This window comes from Leuresthes tenuis, unplaced genomic scaffold (assembly GCF_036924035.1).
Source record: "Leuresthes tenuis unplaced genomic scaffold, fLeuTen1.0.hap1 SCAF_5, whole genome shotgun sequence".
Classification (NCBI taxonomy): Eukaryota; Metazoa; Chordata; class Actinopteri; order Atheriniformes; family Atherinopsidae; genus Leuresthes; species Leuresthes tenuis.
The window spans coordinates 13,674,436-13,688,938 of NW_027325359.1; the positions used below are offsets into that span (position 1 = coordinate 13,674,436).

Below are 14,503 nucleotides of genomic sequence, written 5' to 3' on the forward strand. Positions count from 1 at the left end.
TTTAACAAAAGGTTAATTGAGAACCCCTTTCTTGCTGTAGTTAAATGTGTTTACTACAGAATAAAAATAAATAAAAAATAAAATAAAAAAGCCCTAATTAATAATTAAAATGTTATTTTAATTAAAATGTTGAGAAAACAAGGCTATTTTTTTAGTAATTGATCTTGTCATCTTGGCAGTTTATGCCCATAAATCAGTGTTTACTTCTGGATTCTACCAAACAGTCATGACAGTGATCTTGTGAAAAAAAAAAAAAGGATTTCTCAGGATGAGATAAATTACATTTCATTAATTTAGCAGACGCCTGTATCTAGAGCAACGTTCAAGTGAAGATCTCACTGGGGCCAATGTGGGATTCATCATAAAATTTTACATGATGTATTTAGTAGAATTTGTAGTCATGCTGTCCAATAACAGTTTACAAAATATATATTTTTGTAATCACATAACAGAAAAAAAGTATCAGACACATTTGGATTTAATGGATTTGCGAGACAAGCAAATGCATATCATTAATTCACATTAATATTCATTATGTCACAATGTTACACTAAAATTACAAAACACTTTTAGGGAATGACAAAAAAAACTCAATCACAAAAGTTCTAATCTATCCAAACAAAGTCTGGTTTTGGCCATGCCTGTGTTTGGACTTTGTTGGGATCTACAGAGTCTAAAGTCAGCTTTGGGGAGATGGGATGCGGTGATGCCAAAGACATCCTTGCAGCCAGGAGCCCCATGCGAACACAGCTGTCCGTGTCTTTCCCCTGGAGAATCCCTGCCATTAAGGCACCCGCAAGACTGCAGTGAAAGCCAGAGAAAGGAAAGAGGTCACAGAAAATGAAAAGTGGATGAAAAAATAGTGAAGGAAGTATTGGCAATGAAATTAAAATAGAAATACAGAAGAGAAAGTAGGCTGAGTAAATTTTCAGCACCTGTCTCCCGCTCCTGACACATTCATCGTCTCCTCTGCGGTCACGGTCAATGCTGGGTAATGCAAAGCACAAAGCTGCCTCCTCTGGAAATACAGTTGCAGCAAAAATAATTGTCTCAGTTCCTATCATAGTAATTGGCCTTATTACTGATTTACAGAAAGACAGCACTTACTCTTTTCTGTTTTCTTGGCTTCAGACTGACTGAGCCTGCGTCGTGTTCTCCACAAAGCAGCACACCATTAGGGCCAAGTGTCACCACCAGACAGTGAAGATGCTCCAGGAGAGGGCGTGAGAGAGCCACAGCAACGTTAAGGATGTCATCGAGGGCATTTGGTAGAACTGCCACAAGAGTAACCACATCCTCAACTACAGTCACATGATTTGCATTTTCAACAAGAAGTCTAACTGTAACAACTGTAGGAACTGCGTGGGTTTGCCCATCATAGCATGAGCAAGTAAAGAAGACATGTAGCGCAGTTAAAACATCAAATATTCATGGAAGAACATACTTTACCTTCAGGTGTTGTGATACCCAGAGTTTCATTCATGATGCACAGCTCTGCCAGGTTTGGGGATGAATAGGACAGAGACTTCCAGGCGTCTGACAGGAAAGGTTTACAAGCCTTTTTTGCATCTGTTGGTTCGTACCAAACTGTGACACACAGGGAGAGCATTACATCAAAAATCATTGAAAGCGCCTGTTCACGATTATGTCTCCGTGCTTACCATTTATGTTGTGCTTTTTGGCAAGAGAGCAAACATAATTGATGGTGGAGACGGGGAGGTTTCCATCAAGACACACGAGAGTGGCTGATGAAAGCTGCCTCTCAAACTTTGACACCTATAGAAAGATATGTAAAGACATAATACAGGCGTAGTAACATTAGTTTATGTCAGAGCAACGTTTAAAACCACAACAACAACTGCAATTGCATAAAAAATATGGAAGTCTTCAATTTCAAGGATAAAAAAAAATGGTGTAATCAATGATTTAAATATATTCAACACAGATTATTTAAAAAAAACTCATTAGAATGCAGTAAAACTCAATCCTTTATCAATGTTGGAGCAAAAACAGTATGGATGTCTTTTTTGAAAAAAAAAAAGGTGAAATATCAAAAGAATTGAAAAACTATATACCTACGATGATATATAAAAAGCCTACGCACCATGCAGCTGATATATACAGCTCAGAAGCTTTTGAGGCATTTACTGTAATACCATTTTGTACCACTAGATGGAACGTGAGTCACCATAGGGTGTAGTCTGCCCTGGATTCAACCGATGAATAAGAGGAGGAAGCAGTGTTCAGCACTGCTGGTAACAAATGGAGAGCTGAGTGGAAGCTCAGTTGTTACAACAATGTTGGAAGCTCCTGTAAGTGAGCGTTACTTCTGGTACCAACCCCCAACCCAAACTTTCCATGTTGATTCTGTGACGTTGTTTTGCTGCATGTTAGCACACAATGTGGTGCTGATCTTCGTCTGTTTGGTATTTCTGAATTACCAAAGAGAAACAGCGGTGGCTCAATAAAGACGTCTTTTTTTTAACCCATGAGTGAAAAGAGCTATGGTTTAAGTTAATATTGATGAAAAATGGATATGTATCTGGTAAAACTATGCCCCCTTGTGGTGATATTTGGACTTAACATAGTGGAGATGTCAGTAAATATAGGGATAATGGGGATAAAATTTGTATCAAGAAATATGACTACTGGTCATGAATTAACAGACTATGTTATTTTAGTCCCATAAGTACTAACATAAAGTACATTACATGGTTTGTCACCATGAGTAGGGGCTATGAGCTGTAGATCTTTGCATTTTGCACACAATTTAAGCAAGCATGGGGATTGCAGATGCTGATATTGACATTAAAATCCTTAATGTTACTTGTAGAAGAATACCACGTTGGATATGTTGACAAACTGAAAGGACTAAACATTGTACTCCAAGAATACAGCTCTTAATATGGTACTAGAACATGGTCCTGCACTAATCTGGCTAAAAGTCAACAATCTATTAGTAAAACTTACATATTGGTCCGTGATTTGCTGATGAATGTCCATGTCTCCCAGTCCGAGACTTAGCTCTCCATTCTCAGTGATAACAGAACAGTAAGTTGCTGTGCTCCATTCTTCTAGTCTGGCCACACCACTTGTGTTCTTAACAAAAATATTAAAAAAAGGCTTTTTCCTACATGATTTGAACAATGTTTAGTAACCACCAACTGTTAAATGTTCACATACCATATGTTTACAGTAGTTTAACACTGCATCACTGTTTGCATCAGCTCCAGTGGCTGAGATGAACAGGGGTCTACGGCCTAATCTACTCAGAGAGTCTTGAAAAAAAGACCCAAAGACCTGTTAGAGAAACATAAAAAAGTGCGAAAGAAAATATGTGCAAACACGATCAGATAAAAAAAAAAAAACCAACCAGCAATGTTCCGTCCTACACCGCCAAATGATTGACAGACACTTCCTGGGTTAGTCTGTCCAAACTGAAAGAGATGATAAAGCATTCTCAGAAGTCAATCTGGTTCATCTATTCTGCAGAATTGTGCAAAAACGTGCTGTGAAGGAAACTCACACGAAGTGTTTTTGTTTTTCCTTTGGCAATAAAATCAACATTTGTGCCTCCAATGACAACCTGAAACAGAATGTCATACCTTTGTGTCCTTTTTTTTAAATTTGCATGTCACCCTTTTACTAATTGAAATCAATCTGAACATTGGGTTCATACTCACAATATCTGATTCTGAGTCCGTTGAGAGTCTTTCAAAATGATGGGCTTGACTTTTTGATGTTCTTTCACTCATTTTTTTGGACAGTTCCCAGGCTATTTGACAGCCAACTTTAGCATTGTTATGAATGAGAGCAATGTCTTGAAACAGGCCATGTTAAGGACAAAGGTCAAAGATCATCAGCAGAGGACCTAGGGGACACTACATTGTGACACTATCATGTAAATCAGTCTTTCTTTGTGCTGGTCCCCTTTTTTTCCATCAAAGCATCTGATGAGATCGTGTTCTCTGAGTAACTTTTTAGTGATTCTGATTTTTTTTTAAAGGATACTTGCCTGAAGGGACTTTCCATGAGTTAACTCATTGACCTTTTGAAGAATGAACGGTGTCACATCTCTTCCTGTGATACCTTGAGAACTGAGGAAATCAAAGTGAGAACTGGAAGTGTTAAACAGAAACCCAGAAAATTGCCTCTAATGTTACTGATCGAGTATCTAAAACCGAACAATAACAATGACGATGCAGAGCACAATACCTCGCCTCAGTCACTGCAGCTTGTATGGCTTCCTCTATCTGCTGGCCTACTGCTGCATGCTCTTCTGGGATAGGTACTGCTATCAGGACACCACTTTGGAGACCCAGTGACAAAGTGCTCACTGAATGAAATTAAATGAAGGCACAGTGAGAGATAAAATATAATAACAAGACAAAAAAGAGTGGTGCACTGGAGCCTCTGGCCTAAAAACACTCCATGCCGAATTTTCCATATACTGTCATCTTAGCAGAATAAAGTGGTGATTAGTACTAAAACTTTTAAGTGATAAGGCTCAATGTATCAATCAGTGTTGAGGATATAAAATGCTGACCTACCAATGAGCTTTGCAGCTTCACTAGGGTTGCAGACATGGCATGCAGAGGTGAATCCACTGTGTGGAGAGAAGAAAGCTGGGAAACTCTTTGATGCTCCATAAGTGGCTACACACACACCCTGCGTTTCCTGTTCATAGATTCATAGCAGGACAAATATTTCATTTGAAATCACACTTCTCTAACAATATGAATCATGCTCATGGACCTTTTCTTACAAGGAACTCCAGGGTGCGACCAATGTCCAAAATAGACTTGACTCCGGCAGAGACAACAGCGATCGGAGTCCTGCCAAGCTCCGTCAGATCTGCACTGATGTCTAGACCTAAGGGAAATGATCATTTAGTCCCAGGCAAACTCTTTGCATTACTTCACAACAACAGTTCCCAAATAAAAAATCTAAACAAAATAGACAACAGACACAGTGAAACTTATTGTTAGATCTTCCACAGCATCAATAATCTGTCACCAGATGTTTTTAATCAGCCAGTTAAGCAGCTTTGTAAAACCCAACTAAACATTTGAACAACCAGGATTTGTTTTCTCAAAGAAAAGATATTTGTGAAAATATATTGAAACAGTCCAATCCATTTTAGTTTGTGTGGGGTGATTTCCAACAAGATGAAAGTCAGCTCACTGTTCTGTCCATCTCTGTGAACTCCTCCAATGCCCCCTGTGACAAAAACAGGGATCCCAGCTCTGTGTGCTGCGATCATAGTTGCTGACACTGTTGTTCCTCCAGAGAGACCCTGAAATATAACATGCACACTCAGAACCGCACATGCAGAACTTCAAAAGACCTTGTCTTCACACCAACTTTCATGTAACAACTCAATACCCAATCCCAAATCCATTGACCCTAACCTTCGATTTTGTGTGCGGCCGTGTAGGATGTGGCGTCCTGTCTGTTTTAAGGACTAAAGGATGGTGATTATCTGGCTCTTCAAACACAGCCTGGAGGGACATTTAGAGGGGAGAACCTGCTCTATGCAGGAAATCAACAGGGATGCGGACCAGTGGTGGGATTGGGATTGAGCTAAGGACAGAGATTGTTTTCAGATTTGTATTTGAGATATAAGCGCAGCGGTCTCACTTTGCTGATCACATAAGGCAGATCACGTCGTGACACCTTTAGAGGGCTCTTGAATTGGGCGAGGTAGTCAAGCTCATCTGATGACAGTCCAACACGGATTTCCCCCTCAATTACACCAACTGTGGCTGGAGTGGCTCCTTCGGCTTGCACAATGGCCTCCACCTCTTTTGCAGTGCTGGATGGAAAGAGCAGCACATTACCATTTTTTAAAATCAAATATTAGCTTGTCGAGTCAGAATTTGTTGTCATTTGAAGTCCATCCAACGCACCTTAGGTTGTGTGGATATGGCATGCCATGTGTGATTATTGTGCTCTCGAGTGCAACCACTGGCTTGTTATCTGCCAGTGCCTGAGACACAGATGGGTGAACTTTGAAGAGGAAATCTGAGAGAAGTGGAAATATTAAGCATTAGTATCATCAGGCTGCATGTACCCGAACATTTTTAATGATATAGGTGTATTCACCCTTGCTGCAGAGTGTGTTAACTCCTCTTCTTAGGACGAGTGTAAAGGTTTTCTTTAGGATCCTCATTCTGTTCAGAAACCCTGATAACAGGCAGAGCATCAGCTGATCCTCTTGCAATAAGTTAGAGTAGATCAGTGAGTAGATCAGAACAGTGTTTGACTGTTTCAACCCAAAATTGTGGCTGTGAGCTACTGAATAAGAAACAGTGATTCTACGTGCAGGTGTTGGTTTTTTGCAGAACTGCTAAGGGGTACTGATGGTAAAGCTGACAGAGTGAAGTTAAAAAAAAAAGACAGCAGCAAAATAAATGAAAAAGTATCCTCTAGCTGTTCAACTCCCACACCACTGCAACGGCATTCCAGAAACAAGAATGTTCACCTCCTCTTCAAAATGTATTAAATATTCAAACCCAATAACATTAAAAAAGAAACATGACCAAGCAAACTTTACAGGGCACTACTGGCTTTGTTACAGCAGTCTGTTTAATTATTTATTTGCAGGGAAACGAGGAAAAAAAAGTCTAATATCCATCCTGTTTTCCTATGTATACTCATCTTTATGAACAATTCTAGCACTTATTAAAATTAGAAGCAACTTTACCTCAAGCTCTTCAAGGAAAATGTTTACATGTCCTCTCAAGTTGGATTGCACCCTGCAGCACGTTTTCTGCCACTACATGGCACAGGTCCTATTCAGCCATTGTGAGAATTTTCTTTGCCCCAGTTAGCTAGAGAAAAAAAAACCCCACCATCCTTTCCCCCTTTTTGGGGCCACTCTAACAAACAGACATCCAAATTCCACAGCAAAGATCTTTTATTCTTGTCTTACTGCAGTGCATTCAAGCACTAAGGGCTGTTAGCTGATATGTATTTATAATGTTATGTATGCATGTATACATTTCAGTCTGTACAGTTCATTCCATACCAGTATTGTAAAGTAGAGAACTGCTTTTAATCTGAAATGTAATAAACTATGAGTGAAAGGATTGGAAATATATCCATACAAACACATACTGAACCATATAATTACACTTCCAACTGAAAAATATGATAGTCTGTGTAAATCAAAAGCAGCTATAAAGCATATAAAAAGTATATATAGTAGGAGGGAGACAATACCTACTCAAAGTGTCCTTATTTTCCAATATCTAAGCTTTTATATTTGGTCAATCAGTTATTTAAGGAAAAAAAGAAACAACAAAAAAACCCAAAACAGCTTTTCCACGAACAAAATGAAGTGCTTACCTTCTCCGGTGCAACAAAAAAAGCCATAAACTTTGGCCAGAAAGCTGAACTTTGACCCAAACACTATTTACACAGCCCACAACCATCAACCACAGAACTCAGCGATCTAAACTTCTGTAGAACTGTCTCTTGGCAGAAAACAATGTGTGATCTTCAAAAATACTGCTGAGCGGACAGCAAACAGATACAGTTTAAAGAATTAAAAATGTTTGTTTATGAGATGTCCACCATTTATGCAGGACTGCGCTTGATGATTTCCTCAAACACATGGCGAGATCTTCCTTATGAAAATGTCTTGGTGACCTAAGTGATTGACAACCTTCAATAATGTCAGGGTGGAACTCCAATATCCGGCACATTTGATGCATTTCAGCCAGTTTCATTCACAGTGAAACCACTTTCTTGAGTCTCCACATGAATGACAACTTGGGTTGAGTCAAGCACACAATATCTTAGGTTTATGAGCTTTCATTAACTCAATCTGTGGCCGTATCATCCTCCAAGTCTGAGCATTCCATAAATTCATCCTCAAACCACCGTGGATGCTCCAGCTGATATGCACGGAAAGCCTCTATGGCGTCACGCAGGGCTCTGCCTGAGGGGTACTGATGGTATTTCTCCTCTGAAAGTCCATCAATTTGTTTCACTCGGCCTGGTTCGTGCTTTTCTGTGTCCAGGATTCTGAAAAAGACCTCCTCGAATTGTTTCATTAGCTTGTATCGTACCGTAATGTTGAAAGGTGAAGGAACGTCTTCTTCAGAACTAACGTCATCAAAGTAAGCCACAATGTACTTTTTAAAAGACGCAGAGCGGATAAAATGCGGGAGAATGAGGGTGAGGGACGGAGTGAGCATGTCACCTACTGGTGACTGTGCATCTTCTCTAAGAAAAACCTGTTTGTCACCACACATTGCTCTCCATTTGGCTTGTACCCCCCGTGAGCAAAGAATTAATATCTTATCTGAAGAGCTCTCTATTTGTTTTTTGTGCCAATCGAGCCATTGGATGCTTCCCAACACTCCCAGTCTGGTCGAATCTAGCAGGTCCAGGACCACTTCGGTACCACATTTGGTCGCCATGAAGGCGCAAAGCTTGAGAATAATGTTTTTGTATAAATGATGGTCAAGGGAGTAGATGATGAGGACTCGTTTCCTCCCTTGAGCTTGAAAAACCTCCGGTTGGTCTTTAGCAGCAGTGGAAGATGTGTTCAAAGGATCTGAGAGATGGATGAAATCCCTTTAATTATTCATCTATTCAAGCAACACATTCCAATTAATGCAATAGTTTTATAAGAAAGCAAACCTTTATGAGACGCTCTCCACAGCGAAAAACCAAGCCCACCAACAACAAGCACCAGCCCCACACAGGCGAGTGTAATAAAAGACTGTGTTAGATGATCTAAAAAACAACCAAAAGTCCACAATAACATTTCACATATCAAGTTTAGTAGTGAAACTCAAAGACCTCCAACATCAGTGAGGAGCATTTGCTCCACATGAGTCACAATGTACTGTCCAAAAGGACTACTCACTTTGGCAGTAAACCACGTTTTTTATGGCAAGCTCGCAGTCATTTTTGCAGCGTCTAAAAAATGGCTTGATCTTCAAAACAGACAGAGTAAGTTGAGTTTTGACATTTTATCTCCAAAAGGAATGTTAATTGATCACGTGTTGCAACTTTAAATCAAAATCAAACTCACCATAACCAACATTTCACATTCTGAGCGCCAGCACGGGCCAAACGCAAAAGTCACATTCAGCGATGTCCTGTTTTCCTGTTGGTGTGATTGAGAGGCAAAATCAAATTTGGCTAAAGCTGTGCAGTCGAGTAATTTGACATAAAATGGCGACATAGTCAGTGTAAATACCTTTAAGACATTCTCTGAGTAACTGAACCCACAGTTTTGGATAGAAACTTGGTAACTCTCTGAATACCAGGATGACTCAAATGAAACAACAGTGGAAAATGTTGGTTTCCCGTCAATAAACACAGTGATGTTGGGATTCCACAGACTACCTGAAAGAACAAGAAACAAGAAAAAAACCCACAAACAAACAGCATAAATTCTTGGTCATCGATGTCAAAGGACTCGGTTTAAGAAAAAGAAAAACTTACCGTTTTCCTGACACAGTTGGACTCTTTGAATTCTTCTGTCATCACATCCTGGCAATAACGGTAAATATAAGAAACTAAACTGAGAACATTTTACGGTGCAAGTACTTTCAAGTGAATACATTTTAAAATAAGCAATTCATTATTTTTCTGTAGCTGATTAACAACTCCGACCAACATTGTCCTTTTTTCACGTTTCACTGACAAGATAAATATCTGATGACAACCCAGAAATAATCATGAAAATTATGAATATCATTCCGGTTCCTGAAGAAAAAAAATTGTCTTAGAAACATATCGTATAATCATTATAATGATCTGAGAGCGACTCACCGGGAATGGCAATTTGCTTTTTGATTCTGTAATGTCCGCTGACAGGTTCTGGCAAATTATAAACTGTCACTGTATAGTTATGCCTGGGCTCAGCCCGAACAGCCAAGGAAAAATTCCACTAGTAGAGAAAGAAATGACAACATATATGCATACAGTTTGTACCATCAGTATTGCAACAGCAAAGTGAAAACTTACATTTTTAAATAGACTTTTATCCTGAGGGATTTACTGTACAACTAAGAAACAATAGTCAAGCTTCAAGGCAGGAAGAAATCCTGGTGTAAGCATTAAACTCTAAAACTTACCAAAACGACAAATAAGTGAGAGTTAGACATGTTAAGAAGTTAGAGAAGTTGAGAAAGGTATTTTCTAAAAAGAGATGAGCCTTAAAAGATTATTGGATGCCCCTGCTCCAATATCTTTAGTTAGTTAACTATAGTCAAACCACAAATAAGACCAGGATGGACTGAGGCTGCCTTGTGCACATGGATGGCAGCACCAGCTGATGGTCCTGAGCCTGTATGACTAAGTTTAAATACCTGGTGGCAGACTATGAAGTCAGTCTGTAAGCAAGCATTAGTGGCTTGAATTTTTAGGTTGCTATGGGCGAGTTGGATAACAAAGGAGTGACATGTGCCCTTTTTGGCTAGTTGAACTTATTTCTTTTTTCTTATGATGTAAAGTGAACGGACAGAGAGAAAAGAATAACTGGTCATCGACCGTGACACCCAGGTTTTTTTGTAGCCTTGGTCGAAGAGGGAAACAAAGAGGTGAGTTTTGAGTGATAATGTCTCCTAGAGACGAGCTGGGACTCATGTCAACACCATGCAGATGGGGACTGACGGCACAATTAGGCATCATCTGTGTCGCAGTGATACAAGAGGCTATGGTGAGACGATAACTGACTCCAAGGGTGTGGTTTATAGTGCACCCCTGTTAAGAGACGACGGGATTTGGACAATTAAACTTGTAAACATGTACCGGGACACACTGAAAGTTATGCGAGATTCAAACAAGAGTGTGCCATCCATGAGAGGCTCATGTCAGAGAGTGCGGAGAGTAGATTCTGAAGTGTGTCAGAAGTGTGACCTCAGTTAGAAAATATTCCCAGGACAGATATGGATATGGCCTAGAGGAAACAGCTCCAAGTCAGGAGTTTCAATACTGAGTTCACTGTGAGGGAGTGGAGGAAATGATGCAGTGCCAATAGGGAGTGATGGGGGACTCCTACATATTTGACTTGCTGATATTCTGCTCTCAGGGAGTCTTTGAGTCAATCACAAAATGAGATTTTTATAGAAAACAAAGCAGTTTTAGAGTTAGAGAGCTTAGAGTTGCGTGGCTGAAGGACGTAGAGTAGGATTGCAGATGAAAAAATAAAAGTGGTGGGTGACGAGCTCATCATCAGTCATTTTAAACCAGGGGGGTACTCTCAGCAGCTCTAAAACTGGTACACAGCATTCAGATGTAATTGGTTAGCCATTGTGAGGCAAGTGAACAAGCGTTGAGGTAACCGCAGTAAAAAAAAAGTGGTATACACGTTACAAAGGCTGGCAGTTAAACATGAGGGCTGTTCCAGGAGAACAACAATGAAGTAAATTAAGCAATGACCAGAGAGCAGGCATGATGATTCGGCCATCTATGGCACAGTTTCAGGTGAGAACGAGGTCAAGTTCGTTGCCTGCTTTGTGGATTGGAGGGTTGGTCACTGGAACTCAAATAGTAGAGGACAGCAATGTTCTGCAATAACAGAGCATCTACCTCATCCACAAAGCTGCTCACCATATTAGTATGATAAGGTAGTATATCAGCATAGTAGTAATAGTTTGAAAAATGCATATCTAATAAATTAAACAGTTGAGAGAATTTCCATTTAGTGGAGAGTAAAAAAACAGTAAAACCTCCTTGTCAGGTATATGAGGGTGTAGTTAACGGTAGGCAAAAAATAACGATTAAATTAATGGAGCTAAGTAAACAAATAACTTCTGTCTTACCATTGTATATCCTGGTTTTAGTACTTGTGTAATATTGTAAGAAAACTGCACACACATGCTTGTATTTGTATTTTCATCCACAATATTTATCTGTGATCCACAAAGGGCGGAAATAGATGCTGTGAACAGAAAAGAGTGTATATTTGATAAAACTGCTTCATCTTGTGCCTTTTTCAATTGTCCAAAAACACATAAGCCAGACACTGGCTACACAAGTTAAAAGGAACAATACTGCACTTACTGAAGTACTGCCTGGTGTTTTTTGTGGTAACAGTACTACAGATTTTAAGATAACTTACCATCAGCCTTTATTTTCCATGCCACATACATAACAGGTTCTTTTTTGCTCATACCGACTTCCACATGCTCACGATTCCACTCTGGGCCAGTTGGAGCATGTATACGTGCAACCTTGTCTTTGTCCGAGCAGTTTCCTGACATGTGGAGGTTTGATATTTTTATGCATAATATACATTTGACTGATGTATTCTTATCTGCAGTGGTAGAGAGTGTCACATTTGCTCAAGTTGGTAACTTTGGTCACTTTGAGATATCTCCACATCAGTTGATTATTTGCAATTTGCATAAGAATTCTTTACAACAATGCTTTGGTCCTACATTTCTAAGGGAAATTCTGAGTTACCAGCCAGATTAGACATACAAAAATGAAAAAATACAATGTGTTATGATTGGATGAGACTTTACTCAGCCCTGGGGAACATACAAAATCTACCACACATAATGTGCAGCCAGTAAATTTAGACTATGCCAACTGCAACATTAAAGATAAAATTTAATCCATGAATACAATACACTGTATGATGGGCAAAAGGAGTAACTTTTAATCTGGTAAAAAATAAAAAAAACTCCTTTCAACACTGTTTAGGAACGTGGACAGACAAACCATATAAATAGGAAGTATTTGAACTTTATTAAACTGATTTGACAGATGAGGTACTTACTGATTTTGCAGTCATTAAGACCCTGGAAAGACACACGCAGTGACATCATGAAGTTCTGACAAACTTAATGAGACTACAACTAGAATCATGTGCAATAAACAGATCCTTACCTCTATATTGCAGTCCAGGTACTTATCGAGAATATCAAGAGAGGATGGTGCTGCGAGTCCAGCAGTCAAACAAAAGCACAAAAAAGAAAAAGTGATCATTATTAGATAGATTGTGTAGTTTTACATCCCTCGTGAAAATGTCTTAAAAAGGGACAACTGAAATAATCAACTCAATCTGCCGTTTCAATAGTTTGAGCACAAAGAAAGCGTGGTGTGCCTATTGTGTGTGTGTATGTGTTATAACATCTGAATACACAGGAAGGAGGTGCTTCACAAATGTGAGCTGCAGCTTTCACTCTCACACACAGAGTGGAAGTGGCCGTATGCGGTATTCAATTAACAGAAGAGAAGTTTTTCAGTACTGCAGCCTGGAGCCTATCCCAGCAGTCATCGGGTGAGAGGTGGGGTACACCCTGGACAGGTCGCCAGTCCATCACAGGGCCACACAGAGAGAAAACAAGACAAACAACCACACACACACGCTCACACTCACTCCTATGGACCATTTTAGAGTCACCAATTAACCTAACATACATGATTTCATGATTTTGGACAGTGGGAGGAAGCCGGAGTACCCGGAGAGAGCCCACGCATACACAGGGAGAACATGCACACTGCAAACCAACTTTTTAAAACATCTGACACTAGGGGGCAGTACAAAAGTACAATAAGGATATGTCCTTCTTACATAGGATAAATATGCAGTTTGGTGGCTTAAGACAGATTCACCAAGAAAATGAATCCAGTTTTGAAAGTTAAGTTGTTCAGAAGGGGGAAAAAATGTGTCAGTGGTGTGTGTGTGCATGTGTATGTGTGTGTGTGGGTGGGTGGTTTGGGTGGGGGGTGGGGGAGTGGGGGTGTTAAATATCTAAATTACCCCTGACCCTATTACCTGAATATAGAACTAACAAAACTGGGTTTTGTTATTTGTTATCTTCTGAGTTCAGAAGTCCAAAAATAGACAACCAACAGAGTTTCCAGGATTTTATCCCCTAAAACTCAAACTATTCACTGCTTTGTTACAAGGGATTACTTTCTATAGCATAGAAATGCAGTCCTGGCAATGTGTTAATACCAGTCGCATTGTCTCAGTAACTGTGTCTCCTGCCCCACCCTGAGCTCAGATGTATCAGTTTACACAACACTAAGACAGACAGACAGACAGAGCCACTGAAATCTGACCAGAATAGACTGTAGGGGTTCAATTTGATCTCTTCTTTCCGTGAAAGTGGTGTCATGGCAAATTAGGATTCAGAAGTCAGTGCAGTCTTTTGATCTAAATGTAAAAAACTACACTTTATTCAGCACAGCTATCCTAAGTAGTGTGATACGTAATGTGATACCATATGTTCAAGATTTTGATTACAGAAATGTTGGTACTTAATTCAATCTCAAGGTAACATTTTGCATTAAAAGAGAAAAAAATTAGAGAATTAAAGAGCATTTACATAATTAAAAACAAACTAAAAATGAAAAAGAAACCAACCAACTGGCCTTTGATGTTTTCCTCTGGCAGAACACGCCATGGCATAAATCTAAAAAGCACACGTGCTTCGAGTTCATGGCATCTGCAAAGATGGTGGCTCAGCTGTCACTTAGAACAGGGACGTGTAAGGTGTGCCCTTGTGCAATACAATCACAT

The 14,503-nt window shown here is 39.6% G+C and overlaps 2 protein-coding genes across 5 annotated transcripts; both read right to left on the reverse strand.

Annotated features, from left to right (window-relative positions):
* Positions 1-460: 460 nt before the first annotated feature.
* Positions 461-7,528, reverse strand: LOC140307331 (uncharacterized). Of its 4 annotated transcripts, XM_072386159.1 has the most exons (19): positions 6,707-7,527; positions 6,106-6,186; positions 5,910-6,024; positions 5,641-5,815; positions 5,185-5,296; positions 4,766-4,872; positions 4,551-4,677; positions 4,216-4,336; positions 4,012-4,097; positions 3,684-3,820; positions 3,527-3,586; positions 3,374-3,437; positions 3,184-3,278; positions 2,971-3,099; positions 1,662-1,776; positions 1,450-1,587; positions 1,108-1,301; positions 936-1,018; positions 461-801 (listed from the first exon to the last, which is right to left on the reverse strand). In XM_072386159.1, exons 2-19 carry the CDS (start codon positions 6,170-6,172, stop codon positions 606-608), a joined length of 2,121 nt encoding a protein of 706 aa, XP_072242260.1. In that variant the 5' UTR covers positions 6,173-6,186; positions 6,707-7,527; the 3' UTR covers positions 461-605. The 4 variants fall into 4 exon arrangements, with proteins under 4 accessions (XP_072242260.1, XP_072242258.1, XP_072242257.1 ...); XM_072386157.1 differs by having other exon boundaries at positions 1,450-1,569; positions 6,106-7,528; XM_072386156.1 differs by having other exon boundaries at positions 6,106-7,527.
* A 50-nt stretch (positions 7,529-7,578) lies between these two features.
* Positions 7,579-12,993, reverse strand: LOC140307333 (interleukin-17 receptor A). The gene is made up of 11 exons (XM_072386160.1): positions 12,862-12,993; positions 12,752-12,773; positions 12,089-12,223; positions 11,790-11,908; positions 9,796-9,913; positions 9,466-9,513; positions 9,218-9,366; positions 9,050-9,124; positions 8,882-8,951; positions 8,653-8,748; positions 7,579-8,566 (listed from the first exon to the last, which is right to left on the reverse strand). Exons 1-11 carry the CDS (start codon positions 12,958-12,960, stop codon positions 7,827-7,829), a joined length of 1,671 nt encoding a protein of 556 aa, XP_072242261.1. The 5' UTR covers positions 12,961-12,993; the 3' UTR covers positions 7,579-7,826.
* Between the last annotated feature and the right edge of the window lie 1,510 nt (positions 12,994-14,503).

What these genes read in the sequence shown, in the direction of transcription:
- LOC140307331 (XM_072386156.1), bottom strand. Translation starts at nt 6,205, where the DNA reads ATGCTCTGCCTGTTATCAGGGTTTCTGAACAGAATGAGGATCCTAAAG. An exon ending in GAAAAACAAAAACACTTCGT is followed by an intron (nt 3,438 to 3,526) that starts GTGAGTTTCCTT and finishes CATCTCTTTCAG; the next exon opens with TTTGGACAGACTAACCCAGG. An exon ending in CAAAAAGCACAACATAAATG is followed by an intron (nt 1,588 to 1,661) that starts GTAAGCACGGAG and finishes TGTGTGTCACAG; the next exon opens with TTTGGTACGAACCAACAGAT.
- LOC140307333 (XM_072386160.1), bottom strand. Translation starts at nt 12,960, where the DNA reads ATGATCACTTTTTCTTTTTTGTGCTTTTGTTTGACTGCTGGACTCGCA. An exon ending in TCTTAATGACTGCAAAATCA is followed by an intron (nt 12,224 to 12,751) that starts GTAAGTACCTCA and finishes TCCACATGTCAG; the next exon opens with GAAACTGCTCGGACAAAGAC. An exon ending in GTGGAGAGCGTCTCATAAAG is followed by an intron (nt 8,567 to 8,652) that starts GTTTGCTTTCTT and finishes TCCATCTCTCAG; the next exon opens with ATCCTTTGAACACATCTTCC.